General features: G+C 38.2%; 3 protein-coding genes across 7 annotated transcripts in view; 2 read left to right on the top strand and 1 right to left on the bottom strand.

Annotated features, from left to right (window-relative positions):
• The window catches only part of PDCD4 (programmed cell death 4), a 29,308-nt gene extending 28,045 nt beyond the window's left edge, over positions 1-1,263 (top strand). Inside the window, exon 12 of the mRNA XM_059901031.1 lies at positions 532-1,263. Within this exon, the coding sequence (XP_059757014.1) occupies positions 532-592 (61 nt within the window). The 3' untranslated portion in view covers positions 593-1,263. The remainder of the gene's footprint in view (positions 1-531) is intronic.
• Positions 1,253-18,164, bottom strand: BBIP1 (BBSome interacting protein 1). Of its 5 annotated transcripts, none has more exons than XM_059901033.1 (4): positions 17,694-18,164; positions 16,942-17,039; positions 7,116-7,186; positions 1,253-2,613 (listed from the first exon to the last, which is right to left on the bottom strand). In XM_059901033.1, exons 2-4 carry the CDS (start codon positions 16,980-16,982, stop codon positions 2,447-2,449), a joined length of 279 nt encoding a protein of 92 aa, XP_059757016.1. In that variant the 5' UTR covers positions 16,983-17,039; positions 17,694-18,164; the 3' UTR covers positions 1,253-2,446. The 5 variants fall into 5 exon arrangements, with proteins under 5 accessions (XP_059757016.1, XP_059757019.1, XP_059757017.1 ...); XM_059901036.1 differs by having other exon boundaries at positions 16,942-17,027; XM_059901034.1 differs by having other exon boundaries at positions 17,992-18,164.
• SHOC2 (SHOC2 leucine rich repeat scaffold protein) overlaps positions 17,602-18,413 on the top strand; it is a 102,520-nt gene continuing 101,708 nt past the window's right edge. Inside the window, exon 1 of the mRNA XM_059901028.1 lies at positions 17,602-17,846. The gene's annotated coding sequence lies outside the window, so the exon portion shown is untranslated. The remainder of the gene's footprint in view (positions 17,847-18,413) is intronic.

The raw sequence follows: 18,413 nt of genomic DNA, 5'->3' as shown, positions 1-18,413 counted from the left end.
CATTTTGAGTTTATTTTTGTGTATGGTGTTATGGAGTGTTCTAATTTCATTCTTTTACATGTAGCTGTCCAGTTTTCCCAGCACCACTTACTGAAGAGGCTGTCTTTTCTCCATTGTATATTCTTGTCTCCTTTATCAAAGATAAGGTGACCATGTGTGCGTGGGTTTATCTCTGGGCTTTCTATCCTGTTCCACTGATCTATATTTCTGTTTTTGTGCCAGTACCATACTGTCTTGATTAATGTAGCTTTGTAGTATAGTTTGAAGTCCGGGAGCCTGATTCCTCCAGCTGTTTTTCTTTCTCAAGATTGCTTTGGCTATTCGGGGTCTTTTGTGTTTCCATACAAATTGTGAAATTTTTTGTTCTAGTTCTGTGAAAAATGTCATTGGTAATTTGATAGGGCTTGCATTGAATCTGTAGATTGCTTTGGAAATTAATGAATAACCAAAAAAGATGAAGTTTTAAATTCTTTTAGTTGACTGTAGTCAGAATTTGTATCTGTTTTCATGTTTGTGTTCTTTTCGTTGCAGGGGCAGAAAACGTTTTGTAAGTGAAGGAGATGGAGGTCGTCTTAAACCAGAGAGCTACTGAATATAAGAACTCTTGCAGTCTTAGATGTTATAAAAAATATATCTGAATTGTAAGAGTTGTTAGCACAGGTTTTTGGTTTTTTTTTTTAGCACTTGTTTTGGGTACAAGGCATTTCTGAAATTTTGTAAACTTACATTTAAGGGAAATTTTTAAAGGAAGTGTTTTTTCTTTTTCTTTTTTTTTTTTTTTTTTTTGTGAGGGTGTAAAGGAGGGACAGAAAAGTAACCACTTCTTAAGTGGGATATTCTCATAAGCTACCTTTTTTACGTGCCATGTTTATGACCTAATCATTCCAAGTTTTGCATTGATGTCTGACTGCCACTCCTTTCTTTCAAGGACAGTGTTTTTGTAGTAAAATCACTGGTTTATACAAAGCTTTATTTAGGGGGTAAAGTTAAGCTGCTAAAACCCCATGTTGGCTGCTGCTGTTGAAATACTGTGCTTTGGGAGTTAAAAAAAAAAAAAAATTTCTTTGTCTTAAAGAATTTTAAAAAAATGAGTTAGTTATGAGACTTATTCATCTTTCCAGGGAACATATTGCTCGGTCTTAAAGACCAGACAGTTAAGTAAATGGTGGCTGGAACATCTATTTTTCTACAAAACTGGATGAATGAACCCAGTTCTAGAAGAATGTATGACAAAATAAAACGTGAAGCAGTGTTGATTCTTTATTGGGAGTACATTTATTTTAGGGCTTTTAAAAAACATATTTCACACAACAAATTTTAAGTCATATAAAAGAGCATATCTGAACCTAGTGAATTTTAAACTTTGCTCCTAGCAAACTTTTCAAACAAGAGTACAGTAGTAAATAAATTATTTTAATAATATACTTGGTGGGAAATACTTGCACACTTAGCTGTTTTTGATCTTATCTAGAGCTTAATGAAATTTCTAAAACATATATACCTTTCATAATTCTTAAGTTCTATTACCAAGTAATGCTTGTGTTACAAAAAATTATTCTTCAAAGACTCATAGTTTTTACATTTACCCAGTGTCTGAGAAAATAGTTACCAATAAATAACAATTATCTAAAGAATGATCACATTTCTGACCTCTTTTGCAAAGCCTGAATACTCAGCAAGGCCTCAAGGTCCATACTAATTTAAATTGTCTGATACTGACTGCAGCAAACCAACCAAGAATTATGTTCAGAATTCACAAAGGTATTCTTAGAACATACCCATTACAGGTTTAGCTACAGTCTTTTAGAACGAAAACTTCCAATTTTATGTTCATATCTACTTAATGGGCTCTTTCAAGTCCATATTAATTTCCATTTTTAGGGTTTTAAAATTGTGTTTGATACCTGGAAGACGAAGGTGGCCAGGTAAGTCCTTAAAATCAGTATAATTAAAAGCTTAGGTAACTACTGGATAGGTGAGGGTTTCTTAAAAATTAAATTTGTTTAAAAAATACAGTTTTGTCATTACTAGTAGGATCAGTTGGTCAGGCAAGATAGCCTTAAATGTGTCATGACACAAAATTCTTCAAATTCAGTTTTTAATAAACATTTACAGGCTTCTCTGTGCATTTACTCACTTGTGCCTAAGAATGTTATCTAGAAAAATGATAGTAACAGGAATGGTGAACAATAATTTGTTCTAAAAACTTGGGTTAAAAAAAAACCAAAATCTGGGTTCAGAGTTTTAAAATTGCTTCTGTTCAGTACAAACCAGAGTGTTTAAATTCACAATCCCAAGTTTTATTAATCTTGATTATTTTTATATTATGGGAATAAAATGTTTTATTAATACATACTGCTTTCAGCATACAGATGCAGGTTATTTTCTAGCTATTGTTAATAATAAGGAAGGTGTAGGGTGTTCTGCAGAAGTGCTAAGTTATCATTCAGTGACTTATTTGCGGTTGTTCCTTTTCTGCCATTTCCTGTTGGCGAATTGTATCCTGTGCTGCTTGCTGCATTTTCTCCAGTTTTTCCAGAGTCAGAGATTTTAGGGGTAAAAGTTTGGGTTTACACAGCACCATTGTGGTTATATCTTCTACAGACAACTGCCCTAAAGTTTAAAAAGAAATAAGAATTGGAGTGAGATAACACAGCTGTTTGGTGGTTTGGATTTGCAGCTAGAATTAAGGTCTAAAAACTTAATCCATTGACATTGTAAAATCTCTTCTTCTCATAGTTCCCCCCACAGCATATCTTCAGTATAAAAATATAAAAGCAACAATTACCCACAGCATATCTTCAATATAAAAATGTAAAAGCAACATTTAATACTAGGGAGTTCATAAGGTATTGAATTTTCTAAGATCCTAAAGCTACAATGAGACAAATTTTTGTGTCAAACGTTTAATCTCAAAAAAATTGGGAAATACAATGTACATAAAAATAGGAGGAGGAACAAGATGGCACAGTAGAAGGACCTTGAGCTCACCCCCTCTCATGAGCACACCAAAATCACAACTAAATGCTGAACAACCGTCGATAAAGACTGAAACCTATCAAAAAAGATATTGTACATCCAAAGACATAGGCAGAAGCCTAATGAGATGGCAGGAGGGGCACACTCGCAATATAATCATATCCCATACCCTCCAGGGTGGGTGACCCACAAACCAGAACAGTTTACACTGCAGAAGTTCTCCCACAGGATTGAGAGTTCTGAGCCCCATGTCAGGCTCCCTAGCCCGGGGGTCTGGCATCGGGAGGGGAGCCCTCAGAGCATTTGGCTTAGAAGGTCAGTGGCACTTGAATGCAGGAGCTCCACAGGACTGGGGCAAACAGACTCTCCACTCTTGGAGCACACACGGTATTGTGTGCCCTGGGACCCAGGGCAAAAGTGCAGTGACTTGATAGGAGCCTGGGCAAGATGTACCTGCTGGTCTTGGAGGGTCTGCTGGGGAGGTGTGAGGTGACTGGGGCTCTCAGGACATAAAGGCTGGTGGCAAACATATACAAGAGTATTCATCTGAAGGCTAACATCTTGCTTGGGACATTAGCAAAAACAATAGAAAAGATCAATGCGACTAAAAGCTGGTTCTCTGAAAAGATAAATGAAATTGATAAACCTTTAGCCAGACTCATCAAGAAAAAGGGAGAGGGCCCAAATCAATAGAACTAGAAAAAGGAGAAGTTACAAGCAACTATATGCCAATTAACTGGACAACCTAGAGGAAATGGACATTCTTAGAAAAGTACAATCTCCCAAGACTGAACCAGGAAGAAATAAAAATATAAACAGACCAATTATGAGCACTGAAATTGAATCTGTGATTAAAATACCCCTGAAAAAAGTCCAGGACCAGATGGCTTCACAGGTGAATTCTACCAAACATTCAGAGAAGAGTTAGCGCCTATCCTTCTGAAACTCTTACAGAAAATTGCAGAGGAAGGAACACTTCCAAACTCCTTCTATGAGGCCACCATCACCCTGATACCAAAACCACAGGTATCACAAAGATACCACAAAGAAGGACAATTACAGGCCAGTATCACTGATGAGCATAGATGCAAAAATCCTCAGCAAAATACAAACTGAATCCAACAATATATTAAAAGGATCATACACCATGATCAAGTGGGATTTATCCCAGGGAAGCAAAGATTTTTCAATATTTGCAAATCAGTGTCATATACCACATCAACAAATTGAAGAATAAAAGCCACATGATCATCTCAATAGATGCAGAAAAAGCTTCTGATAAAATTTAACATCCATTTATGATAAAACTCTCCAGGAACTGGGCATAGAGGGAACATACCTCAACATAATAAAGGCCATATATGACAAACCCACAGCTAACATACTCAACGGTGAAAAGCTGAAAGCATTCCTCTAAGGTCAGGAACAAGACGAGGATGCCCAATCTTGCCACTTTTATTCAACATAGTTTTGGAAGTCCTAGTCACAGCCATCAGGGAAGAAAAAGAAATAAAAGGAATCCAAATTGGAAAAGCAGAAGCAAAGCTGTCACGGTTTGCAGATACTATACATAGGAAATCCTAAAGACACTACCAGAAAAATACTAGAGCTCATCAATGAATTCAGTAAAGTCGGAGGATATAAAATTAATACACAGAAATTTGTTGCATTTCTATACACTGACAATGAAAGATCAGAAAGAGGAATTAAGGAAATAATCTCATTTACCATCACATCAAAAAGAATAAAATACCTAGGAAAATAAACCCATCTAGGGAGGCAAAAGACCTGAACTCTGAAAACTATAAGACAGTGATGAAAGAAATCGAAGATGACAAAAACAGATGGAAAGATATACCATGTTCTTGAATTAGGAGAGTCATTATTGTCAAAATCACTATACTATGCAAGTCAATCTACAGAGTCAATGCAATCCTTATCAAATTAGCAATGGCATTTTTCACAGAACTAGAACATAAAATTTCACAATTTGTATGTAAACACAAAAGACCCCGAATAGCCAAAACAATCTTGAGAAAGAAGAACGGAGCTGGAGGAATCAGGTTCCCTGACATCAGACTATATGACAAAGCTACAGTAATCAAAACAGTATGGTATGGCACAAGAACAGACATACAGATCAATGGAACAGGATAGAAAGCCCAGAAATAAACCCATTCACCTATGGTCAATTAATCTATGACAAAGGAGTCAAGAATATACAACGGAGAAAAGACACTCTCTTCAGTAAGTGGTGCTGGGAAAACTAGACAGCTACAGGGAAAAGAATGAAATTACAACATTCTCTAATGCCACACATAAAAATAAACTCAAAATGGATTAAAGACCTAAATGTAAGACCTGATTCTATAAAACTCCTAGAGGAAAACAGGCAGAACAGTCTTTGACATAAATTGCAGCAATATCTTTTTGGACCTGTCTCCTAGAGTAATGGAAATAAAAACAAAAATAAACAAATGGGACCTAATTAAAGGCTTTTGCACAGCAAAGGGAACCATAAACTAAACAAAAAGACAACCTACAGAATGGGAGAAAATGTTTGCAAATGATGAGACTGACAAGGGATTAATCGTCAAAATATACAAATACCTAATACAACTCAGTATCAAAAAAACAAACAACCCAATCAAAAAATGGGCAAAAGATCTAAACAGACATTTCTCCACAGACATACAGATGGCCAATAGACACATGAAAAAATGATCAACTTCACTAATTATTACAGAAATGCAAATCAAAACTATAATGAGGTATCACCTCACACTGTTCAGAATGGCCATCATCAAAAAGTCTACAAATAATAAATGCTGGAGAGGGTGTGGAAAAAAAGGAACCCTCCTACACTGTTGGTGGAAATGTAAACTGGTACAGCCACTATGGAGAGCAGCATGGAGTTTCCTTAAGAAACTAAAAATAGAGCTACCATATGATCCTGCAATCCCACTCCTGGGCATATATCTGAAGAAAACCATAATTTGAAAAGATACATGCACCCCAGTGTTCACTGCAGCACTATTTACAATAGCCAAGAACATAGAAGCAAACTAAATGTCCACTGACAGATGAATGGATAAAGAAGATGTGGTATATATATGTGTGTGTGTGTATATATATATATATATATATATATATATATATATATATATATGTATATGTATATATATACACGCACACACACACAATGGAATATTACTCAACCATAAAAAAGAATGAAATAATGCCATTTGCAGCAATATGGATGGACCTAGAGACTTTCATACTAAGTGAAGTAAGTCAGACAGAGAAAGACAAATATCATATGATATTGCTTATATGTGGAATCTAAAAAACATGATACAAATAAACTTACATACAAAATGGAAATAGACCCACAGACACAGAAAACAAACTTATAGTTACCAAAGGGGAAAGGTGTGGGAGGGATAACTTAGGAGTTTGGAATAAACATATACACACTACTATATATAAAATAAACAACAAGGACCTACTGTATAACACAGGGAACTATACTAAATATTTTGTAATAACCTATAAGGGAAAAGAATCTGAAAAAAAGTAGATATATATGTATGTATAACTGAATCACTTTGCTATACACCTGTAACACAACATTGTAAATCAACTATACTTCAATAAACAAAAGAAATGGAAATACAACAACAACAACAACAAATACGAAGTAAAGTATGGTATTAACAAGAATACTCAAATTACTGAATGTTTAACTTAAACCTTCGGCTTTTGTTACATTGTTTGATTCAGGTTTCTTTTCCCCCACTTTCAGACCTTATTTAGTATTACAGTAAATTATGGTGCTATTTTTTTCCACTGGAAATTTATTGTAATCTGCAATCTTGAGTGTAACAGAATTTCTACATTTAAAAAACAATCCAACTGTCATTTTACCTCCTTTTACTGGTGGGGGCGGGGAAGCAATGGATTACTCCTTTACAACCTACTCATGACAAAAGCATAGTAAAAGTGGAGAGTATGTGTGGTGTATGGAACACAAAATAGTTTCAGATATGTAGCTATTGAGCCTGCTACATGACACTGCCTATTAGTTTTTAGGTTCCTACAATATTCTATGACCTACGTATTTGTGACTTAGATACCTTGTTTTGGAAGAACTTCCCGGAACATCGACTTCATTTCTGCCATATCTGAATTGTTGGATAGTTTCTTCCTTCAATGAGAAAACAATATTAGTATTATTCAAGAATGAATTCCCAAAGCATATTGCTTATTTCCATTGTAGTTTAAGAAGTAAAATCACAATTCCTATAGAAAATGAACTATCCTATCCTTGCATAATTTTCTCTTTAATTACCTGAGTCTTTTCATTGAAACAAGGTTGAGATAGTTCATATAAGCATGCAGATCTTGTCAACTTTCATTCATAAGTGGTGGTGGTAATTGGAAGGCTGCATGTTCTAAATTTTTCCCCTCCTAGTGAAAATTGGGCTTAAGTATTTAGGCAAAGGTAAATTATCCAATAGGTATCTATCCAGCTGAGGAAAACCAAAGGGATTTATGTGCAGCTGATAGCATCTCCCCTGAATGGTGGGTGATGTAAAAGACATGACCATTTGGGAGGTGGGGTAAGGCAGACTGTTAGGGAAAGGAGGAGGTAGTATGTAAATACTGCCTAACATCCCCACTTCTTTCAGTAACTAACAGCCAGTTTCTACTTTAATTCCTTTGCTATAATGACAAAAAGCATCTTAAGGATCAGTTACTGGCTACACAGCTGCAATTTGTAAGGAAGCAACACAAACAGGTGAAATTGGCTCTTGAATACCAGAAATGAGGTGTGCTCTCTGTTTATTATTTTCCTCTAATACAGAGATACTCTATGCTGAAGCACCAGTGAATACCCTCACGTGAGTATTTTGTTATGAATATCCCAGCATATATGTCATCTCTGGCTGATGACAACCGTTCCCAGTGTTACATCCCAGTTTATGCCATGTTATATATATTCAAGGTGTTCTGGACTGTAACTTGTAGCATGACCCCTTTCCAAACACAGATGCTTCTCTAGACAGTCCCACCCATTTTGTGATATTTCGCCATACTGATGCAACTCACAGTATATCTTTCACAACATCACCACCACAGAAGAAAGATTATTTATAATGTGGTGATGCTGGCTTGGTGCCTGCCTTTACCACCCACTGCAAATTAGTTATAATCAAGTGAAGCTGCTTCTGGTCTTAGTTATTCCCATTACCACTACTTTGACATTCCTAAAAAAAGCTTCATACTCTCCATCCACCAAGCCTCTTCCCCTTCTTGTTCAAATTCCTATTCTGGAAGATCTAAAGTTCCTGAGGAAGCTCTATCTGCTTTCCACAACTGTCATCGAAACTTACCCCTATACTGCTCTCTCTGGGAATGAAGATGAAGTAGGGAATGGACCAGGAATAAAGCAACTCATCACTACCTAGAATCTGAGATAAATGCAATATACAATTTACTCAGAATGCACAGCTTCTCCTTCTGACACATTCTTTCCTTCTTGTTACTTAGGCCTGCCAGTGGTAACTAGTGATCATTCCTTTTTTTTTGTTTTTTTGTTGTTGTTGAAGGTTAGTAATCTCTGAATAGCCTGAATACAACTATAACAAACAACACTAGCCTCTCCGTTAAAGATAACACAATGAAAATATTCATTAGGCCCTTATTTGGTACAAATCTGACATGATATGCTACTGAAGGGGAAGATAAGACATTATAAATGTTGATGAACATGAGAGAAATGCATAGCATCTAAGGGTTTTTATATCACCAATTTTTAATCACCAAAATGATAAAATGAACAAATACTTAAATCTTAGCTGTTTTAGAGTAGCAACTCATGTTACTCAGAATTTAATCACTATCTTTTGCTATCTCTTCTTTATACCTGTTTCACATCCAAAATATGGCTTGCAGAAAACAATGAAGCTTGGTGCTCTACCAAACCTTAGTTCTCTGACTAAGCTTCCATCGTTACTGGAAAGGGTGTGGAGCCAAAGGCCTTGTAGGGAGTGGGTTGGGCCTGGTGTGGGGAAGATCAGTGCTGTCACTTGCCTGGGTGGAGTGTCTACTTTGCTAGGGTTGATTCCTGTTCCGAGGCCCCCCGAGGCATTGGCAGGAGAGGAACAGGAAGGGAGGGCTGAAATCAGCAAGGTGGTGGTTGGATGCCCAGCACTGCCAAGGCTTCACTGTCTTGAAAATCAACCGCGCAGGGAGCCCCGCGTAGGAAGGAGCCTTTATATCCTTCTCCAGGGGATCTGCTAATAGCCAAACATGGGTGTTTTGCCTGGTGTGATGCACCCTAAGGAGTTGTGGCTACCCCTAAGGGTACTTTCTAATTGGTAAGGTAAGATGTGTGTACCACCAGGGACAGATGGGCCAGAGAAAAAATATATCAGCTAGGGATGAAATTCATGTGTATTATTCAAGTGCCACATCATTCAATTCAATAAATATGTGAGTGTCTACCATGTGCCAGGCACCATTCATTAGTGAACAAAAGAGAAAAAAACCTTTGCTCTTTCAGAGCTTACAGTCTAGAGTATGGGGAGAGAAACAAATAACATAATGGTAGTAAGCGTTATAGAAAATAAAATAGTTTAAGGGGATTTAGGAGGGCTGGGTGTTGTGGTGGTTACAATTTGAACAGGAAAATCATTATGGCCTCATTAAGAAGGTGAAAATCATTGTGGTCTCATTTTGGTGTGTGTGTTGTATCTTTTGAGATTGCAAGAAAATCAGAAGCCTGATAGTATTCACAGTTAGGGAATGTATAGGGTAATGGGCACTCTCTATTGGTGGGCAGGTTTGTTGGTACAGCTTTTTTAGAGGGATAATTTATGGTATCTTTTAATATTTTGTAGTATCTACTAAAACTAAATATGCACATTTTCTTTGATCCAAACCTTCTACTAGTAATGATCACTAAAGAAACAAAGCATGAGTGTGTATGTAAAGATATAAGAATAAGAATGTTCATTAGGGCACTGCATTCAGGCACATGTCACAGGTCAAATAAATTATGGAACCACCATACAATGGAGTACTATGACAGATTTTAAAATGATACAGATGGGCAAGCCATATTTTAAGAGAAAACATTAAATTGCAAAAGTAAAATAAAATTCCTACAGTAATAGAACCCAAACTTTTAATGCTTAGAGAATGCAGTGTCAATTTGTCACTTTTTGAAGCTTTTGGTCTGGGTAATTAGAAAATAATCTGCTGCTTCCCTTCCCCCCAGTTTCTTTAGTTTGTAATTTCTCCCAGAGATCATGGTTTTGACGGATAATGCATTTCAAAATCATGATAAAGGAACCAAACCTGTTGTAGCATTTGAGCTAGATGTCTAAAATTAACGCAAAAGATAGAGGGAAACCAAATCTTTGTCATGAAAAATTTTACTAAGTTGTTGGAGTGAGAGTTGAAAGGCCTTTATGTCTAGGCAGGATTAGTACTTTAAGTCAATCATATACATGTTGATAACATAAATTAGTCATACAACTTGGACAAGTTAGAAATCTCTGGGGAGATTTAGTTTGATAACCAAACTAGATTTACTTTGACAACCAAACTAAATTATGGGTGTGGGACTGGACAAGAGCACTAGAGTGTCCTTCTGAACCTTAAGAATGTGTTCAGTAGTCCTCAAATTTTATCCTTGCATAACCCTTTTGAAAAAACTAGGCAGAAAAATTAGGTACCCTTTTACACATTTCTAGATAGACATATAAATTTGTTATAAGTTTAAATAGTTACAAAGGATAAAATTTCCAGCATATTTAAAAATAACATTAATCCTTAAAAATATATATAATATAATCAAAATATCATAGCAATCTGATAGCTACCATCATCCATTAATAAAAAAATGAAGAACTTAAAAAAAAATTTTTTTTTTAAGATTTAATTTTATTTTTTTGGCTGTGTTGGGTCTTTGTTGCTGCACGCAAGCTTTCTCTAGTTGCGGTGAGCGGGGGCTACTCTTCATTGTGGTGCGTGGGCTTCTCATGCGGTGGCTTCTCTTGTTGCGGAGCACGGGCTCTAGGTGTGCAGGCTTCAGCAGTTGCGGCATGCGGGCTCTAGAGCGCAGGCTCAGTAGTTGTGGCGCACGGGCTTAGCTGCTCTGCGGCACGTGGGATCCTCCCAGACCACGGCTCGAACCTGTGTCCCCTGCACTGGCAGGCGGATTCTTATCCACTGCGGCACCAGGGAAGTCCCAGGAACTCTTTTTTAAGTCAGAAATTTTATATCTTTTTTTCTCCCTACATCTCTATTTCCATTCCACTTAATTTTATTTTAATGTATGTTTTCATGCTTGAACATATTTTAGTAATTATCCTACCATACTTCCCTGCCACAAAAATGTTTATAAATTTAAATGAAAAACTTAAAATATTTTGGATTGAGTTATTCCAATTATTAGTGAAAATCAATAAAAATAAATTACACATCGATAATATAATTACTGAGCATAAAGAATAAAGTTAATGGCTATATATCTATCTAACCTCCATGTGGCTTTTCTTTCTCTCACTCTCTCTCCTTAATTTGAGGATTCAGCATTCCAATTGTCATGTTTGATATCACCCTAAAAAAAAAAAAAATCTCTTAGTAGGAAAAAATACTGCTTTTTGTCTGTGGGTTTTGTTTTATAGCATTAGTCTTATTTTTAAAAGATGCTGCCACTGGAACTGTCAGATCTCAAGCTAAATCAGCAATAAAGCAACACTCAAAAAGCTTACAAGTTTTGTATATTTTTCATAGATTAGCTTATATGAGAACATACTGTTGAGACCAAGATCATGGGTTAAGTAGCTAAACAGAACTGTTAGCTTTAAATTGTACTCTATTTTCATCTAGCCAGCTGGAAAATGTAGACTACAGTCAGATGGGGGCAGACAGAGAAGAGGAATAGATTACTCAAATCCAAATTCCATTCCTGGTAACTCAAAACATATACATATGGATCAGAAATATCAAAATGGAAACATACTGTGGATGCCAAAGCCAAGTCTTAGCTTCTAAAAATGCTCAGGCCAGGATTTGGATGTTTTAAAAACTCTCCTCCTAGGTCATACTAAAGTCTCCTTAGTCTACTATTTGATCTTTGACAGGAGCCCCAGAAGAACCGTTCTGTGGGTCACGTGGTGTGCCTGCCACTTCTAGTCCACCATTAGCTTTTCATCATAATTCTTTTTTCCCTCCATTAATTTATCTAAACTTACCAGCGTATCCTAATTGTACAAAACCCCATTTTTAAATTCTGAAATTGAATGCTTCAGAGTATTCTAGGATCCCAAGTATTTTAAACAAGCTTCAACAGTATAATCCAATGTATGATTTAAAACAAAAGCTTATACTGGCATTTTTGTTTGTTTTCACTTTTTTCGGGTCAGTATATTCCATGTTTATACTTTAAATGGGTTGTACTCTGGCTAATTAGCTTTGTGATGTTGAAAACATTTCCTAACCAATTGGAGGTTTGATTTTCTCATAAAAAACATGTTTAGTATCGGTCTTGAGTTGCAAGGTTCAAATGAAAAGTGAATGTAAAAGTGCTTAGAAATAGTGTGACATTTATTATTCCATGTCTAATTTTCATATCTCTATAATAAAAAACTTGTAGACTTCCTGTTAAGTGCCTTCCCACACTTAAAAACGCTCTGAATCCTCATCAACACCACAGTACCTACAAAACAGCATGATCTATTTAAAGATGTTTTCCTTTAAAAATCTGTCTTTTTTTTTTAAATTTATTTATTTATTTTTGGCTGTGTCGGGTCTTCGTTTCTGTGCGAGGGCTTTCTCTAGTTGCAGCAAGTGGGGGCCACTCTTCATCGCGGTGTGCGGGCCCCTCACTATCGCGGCCTCTCTTGTTGTGGAGCACAGGCTCCAGATAGTGCATTGTGGCTCACGGGCCTAGTCGCTCCGTGGCATGTGGGATCTTCCCAGACCAGGGCTCGAACCCGTGTCCCCTGCATTGGCAGGCGGATTCTTAACCACTGCGCCACCAGGGAAGCACCCTTACTTATTTACTTTTAAAGAGCATGCGCTACCGGATTGTTCTTTTTTTCTTTTAAATTTAATTAATTATTTATTTTGGGCTGCGTTGGGTCTTCGTTGCTGCGCACCGGCTTTTCTCTAGTTGTGACGAGCGGGGGCTACTCTTCGTTGCGGTGCGCAGGCTTCTCATTGCAGTGGCTTCTCTTGTTGTGGAGCATGGGCTCTAGATGCACGCAGACTCCAGTAGCTGTGGCACGCAGGCTCAGTAGTTGTGGCGCACGGGCTTAGTTGCTCCATGGCATGTGGGATCTTCCCTGACCAGGGCTCGAGCCCGTGTCCCCTGCATTGGCAGGCAGATTCTTAAGCACTGCGCCACCAGGGAAATCCCATTTTTCTTAAATATATTAAAGATATGATAATAAAGAAAACTTATTTCCTAATATAATTCAAGGTTGAGAAAATGTGAACATGTTTTTAAGTTGGTGGAAAAGAGTAAAAACCTTTTAAATTGCAATCAAGGAAATAGACACTTGGTGTACATAAGATTCTATCTTTAATTTTTGATGGAGGTGATAAGTGACTTGTTACCTTACTTAGAGAAGTAAATGCACCTGAAATATGGCAAAAAAGAAAACATTTCTAAAGCATTCTGAGATTTTCAACCAAAGTACCAATTGCGTTTTTATACAAGAAACACAGAGGTCATAAACTTGTAGCCCTTGGTGCTACCCAGTTAAATGTTTTGCTGGCTTGATTAATGTTTAAAAAGTATTTGAACCAATGTTTAAAAATCAGGACATTTCACATGAAGTCCACATTTTAGTTCCTCTTGACAAATCTGGTAACACCAGGTCCATATCCCCAGATGACAAAATTTGGCTGGGGCTGGGAAGCGATGCCCCATTTAGATGAGCATGGGGAGTTCTCCAATCCCCACTGCCTATTGTTTCCCTTAACATTACCTGCCAGGCAACTACAGGCACCTGACTTCACAACTTCAGTAAAACAGAGCCACGCCAATATATTACATGCCAAACGATCCTCTTTTATCATTAATGGGCATTAAGAAGCAAAAATACAATCTCTGGGAACCGAGGGAGGCACTGGAAGCAACCTTGTTTATGTAGAATACAGTAAAGGATATTTTTCTTTTGTGACGATTTATTAATTTCTTTTAAGTAAATTCAATCTCCCTACTGCAGGTTGTCGATGGGGGTGGCAGGAATGGTAGGAACAAAAATGAAAAAATTTATCTTTTGTCTTATGCAAGACTTGTGTGGTTGACTGATAGATGAAGTTTCAAACGCATATTAGATTTCTGAACGTAAACTAACATGAGAAAAAGGTGAAAGAGGGAGTCCCAAAAGACGTGTTTTTCAGATACAAATTAGTAATGCTCACACTCACTCAAGTGGTTGACCACATGCTAGCAGACTGCTTAATTTGGATTGATAATGTTCAACCAGAGATGCCAAATAACATCATATGTCATGTAGTTGGAAACTATAGTAGATTCTATTTTGTTTTGCTCTCTGGCATCTGCTGGTAGAAAAACGTTGCAACATGTTCAATTTGGCTAATTAATCCAGACTCATGTGAATAACATGTGCAGTGTCTAGCTTCTGAAACATGCCTAGGCCTAAGAACAGGAACTGCTCTTCTTGGGTGAACCTGGATGATGCCATTGGTTCTGTTACATTCCAGTAGCAGACACTACTGTTAAGTTAGTAGAAAATGACATATCCTACTCATGCAGAATACCTTTTTCTAATAATTTGTTTTTTCAAAATTCAGTACTAGAAAGTGGTCCTAAAACGGTTAGTTACTAACCTTTAAAAAAGGGTTAAACCTTTTTAAAAAAACGTATCTGAAGAACTTTTTATATTCTCAGCATCAGAGATATATCAGAGATATATACCTACTTCAACATAGTATGCAAGGAAAGGGAAATAAAGAATTGTTTGATACTTTACTATTTCTGAAAGCCTGAACCTCAGATCACCTATATCAAAATCCCCTGGACAATTATTAAAAATACAGATTTTTCGGGAGTCTTCCCCAGACTCATGAATCAGAATCTCTAATTTTTAATTAAGTTCCCCACATTAAAGTTGGAGAACCAACTTAAATTCATTCACTCATTCAATAAATAAATACTTAATGCCTACAATGTCCATTGGACACAGACTGTACCTAATGTACTAAGTGCTAAGTATAATCTTGATTTTGCAATTTTTAATAAGCTTTGATGAATGCTACCGAAAGCCTATCACAGAAATTCCAGAACTAATTAGGACTTGCAAGAGTTTCAGGGAGAAAAATAACATTGCCGAAATTGGATGTGGCCAGATGGCCAGCAGTTGCCTCAGTCTCTGCTTTGATAACATCAAGATTCATCTGTATTTGAATTGCAGGGCCCACACATCTTTCATCAACCGTCCCTGGAGTGCCAGGAGTTGAAACTCATGAAACTATGCTGACATCTGTACACTTTGCTGAAGATTACATTGCATCAGCTCCAAGTGTAGGCAAAGTAGCAGCAACACTTTATTAAAAGGTAGACAGTCTATGTTGCCATTGCAGGGCACTAACATACTCTACATAGACAGGAGGATTAAATGCCAAACTCTTCTTTGTAGGATATCATAGAAGGGTGGTATGTTGAGAAGTGGGATGGATTTAACAAGCAGCTCATGGTATGGTAAAAGTAGCTTCATTTGAGAAGACTTAATCATGATTGGAAAAGTATGAATACTGTGAAGTATTCTTGCAAAAAATGTTAAATTGAATCTAATCACACCTCCAGACCAACTTCTGATTTACAAGAAATAAGAAAAAAGAAGATATTCAAAAAGACCCCTGGCCTGAACACTTCAAAATGACAATGTCACAAGGGAAAGAGATGGGGGAACTGTTCTAGATTAAGCCTAAAGAGTTACAATACCCAAATACAATACATAAACCATGACTGGATCCTGGTTTTTTTTTTTTTTTTTTGCAAGGAGGAGAAGGTATAAAGACATTCTTGGGTCAAATGGGAAAATGTACATACATTCAGACTGAATTTCAAAGACCACAGAATTATTAACTTCCTTAGTTGTGATAATGATGTTTTGCAGGAGAACTTTATAATTCTTCAGAAATACATGTTGGGAATTTTAGAGATGTCTGCTTAACAATAGGTGTCTGCAACCTATTTCCAAATGTCTCAGTGACAATTAAAAAGTGTGTGAGAAGGAGTGAAATAAATATGGCCCGATGTTAACAACTGTTGGATCTAGGTGAAAGCTACATAAATGTTTATTGTATTCTTTAAACTTTTTAATGTATGAATATTTCTTTAATAAAATATGGGGGGTTAGAAATCATTTTGAAAAGACTTCAGAGGGGAAGCCTAAGAAAAGGTTGAGTAACAGGGACTATGCTGAATTTCCGATAAACTGAAGTTCCCTTAAACTTTGCTGGCAACATCTTGGGCATCCAGGAGACACCCAATATATTCCATCTTTCAGTATTTATCAAAATAATATCATGTGCAGGGTAAAGTAACAGGCAGATAAATCTGATACAAACCATTCTATTCAGGAGTAAATATGGTAGTGAAGCTAAGAACACAAACAGCTGTTATACAAAATAGTGGTTGTCATAAAAGAGGTACAAAAAGTGCTAGGTAAGCTCCGAGAAAATTACTTCCTGCTGGGGAGAATCTGGAAACACATCTCCAATTATAACTAGGACATGGATACAGAATCACAAAAGGTTGGTGCTTAAGTGATAAACCTTGTTAGAGAAAAGAATACATAGTTCATTTTGGCTGGAGCATGAGTACTAAGGATACAAAAAGAAACTGAGCAAAGAAGGTAGGTGTGCACCCTTGTTGTTGACTGGCCTGGATATAAACAATTTTCAGTTTACCTGAAAGTTCTCCTGATCCTTTTTCCCGCAGCTTTAGGCATCCAACCCGATATTACCAAGATGACTCATAGCTGTTGACTCAAAACCTACAGAAGGAACTACATGAGATAATGTGTGACAATTCTGGTAAAGAGCCATATAAAACTAATACGATATTTTTACGAATATTCACAAACATTAAGTTGTTTAATAAACCGCAGACATGCAGGATTAGGACAGTATACCTTCATCCAGAACTGCAGTCAGTGCTTACAAACCCCCACCAGAGGAGAAACAAAGAAAAGGGAGAAAATTCAGAATCTGAAGACAGGAAGTGCGGAAATAAGACTTAGAGGTGTTGCCGCGGTGGTGGGTAACCATCTCTTTCCTTTATAGCTGGGAGTGGAAAATGATTTCCTCAAGCTCCAGAATTCTCCTTCCTCAAAGGTCAGGGGGTGAAAGTACGTAACAGACTTTGCGGGGGCGTGGTCAGGCGCTCCACTTCGCGGGAGTTAGGGGCCGCACCCAGGCCCCTCCCGTCCAAGCTTGCAGCAGCGCGGCGACGGGAGCCGGTTGAGCCGCCTTACCCCACAGGGAGCCTCAAAGGGGCGGAGGGGGGTGGGGGGCGGGCCGCCGCCTGGCCAGCCCGGAAAGAAAATCTTTTTCCAGCGGAAGCGGCTCTGAGTCCGGCTAGCCTCATCTGCGCTTTGTCTCCCAGGGGCCGTTCGGCCTGCTCGGGCCTGACCCACGGTCCGGGACCAAGGGACACTCACCTCACTTCGTCACTGCTGTCGGAATGGGTAGTCCCTGGGGCAAGGGGGGCGCAAGCTATTCCCATCCTTCTGCCATGACCCCATTCAGAAGTGTCAAAGGCAACTTCCGGGCAAGACAGGGGATTCCGGAGCCCTAAACTCTTGTCCACCTAGGTAAGTGACCAGACGTCCCAGCAGAATAAGGGCCAGGAAACCTGCTCCCTCTGTCCCCGAACCCGGGCAGGTAGTCCGGAATATGAATTAACTTGTTTAACATGGGATGTCTGGTCACCTTTGGTTCTCTTTTGGGCCTACTTACAGATGCATCTCTTCCCAGACGGCTCAACTGTTGCCCAGGGCAACTATGAGATTGGGCGAAGGGAAAACTACGTCACACAGGAGACGGGAGGCCCGGAAACTCCCGTTGCCATTATCAGTTATGGCTGCCTTAGCGTCAACAGTAACTTCGGATTGAGAGTTGTCTCTCTACCCAGCTGGAGGCTCTCTCTGTGGCCCCAGCGGCGCCCTGTGGGCGGGAGAGAGCGCGTTGAGGAGGGGAGGAAAGGAAAAGGGCGGAGAGAGGGAAGCTGGCGCCCATACCTCACTCTGATTGGGTAGCGTCGCTGGCGACAGTGCCTCACTCTGATTGGGCAGCGTCGGTTGCCCTGGCTCCGCCTGTTTTTCTTCCCCAGCGATTGACGGGCCTGCACCGGAGGGGTGGGGCGGGGCGGTAGGAGCGAG

The sequence above is a fragment of the Balaenoptera ricei genome, chromosome 16 (assembly GCF_028023285.1).
Source record: "Balaenoptera ricei isolate mBalRic1 chromosome 16, mBalRic1.hap2, whole genome shotgun sequence".
Taxonomy (NCBI): Eukaryota; Metazoa; Chordata; class Mammalia; order Artiodactyla; family Balaenopteridae; genus Balaenoptera; species Balaenoptera ricei.
This window is presented reverse-complemented; position numbering and strand designations above follow the sequence as displayed.

Coding starts and splice junctions, on each gene's coding strand:
- BBIP1 (XM_059901033.1), bottom strand. CDS start 16,982: ATGCCTAAAGCTGCGGGAAAAAGGATCAGGAGAACTTTCAG. Junction 7,187..16,941: donor AGGATCAGGAGAACTTTCAG/GTAAACTGAAAA, acceptor TTCTCATTGAAG/GAAGAAACTATCCAACAATT. Junction 2,614..7,115: donor GGAAGTTCTTCCAAAACAAG/GTATCTAAGTCA, acceptor TTTAAACTTTAG/GGCAGTTGTCTGTAGAAGAT.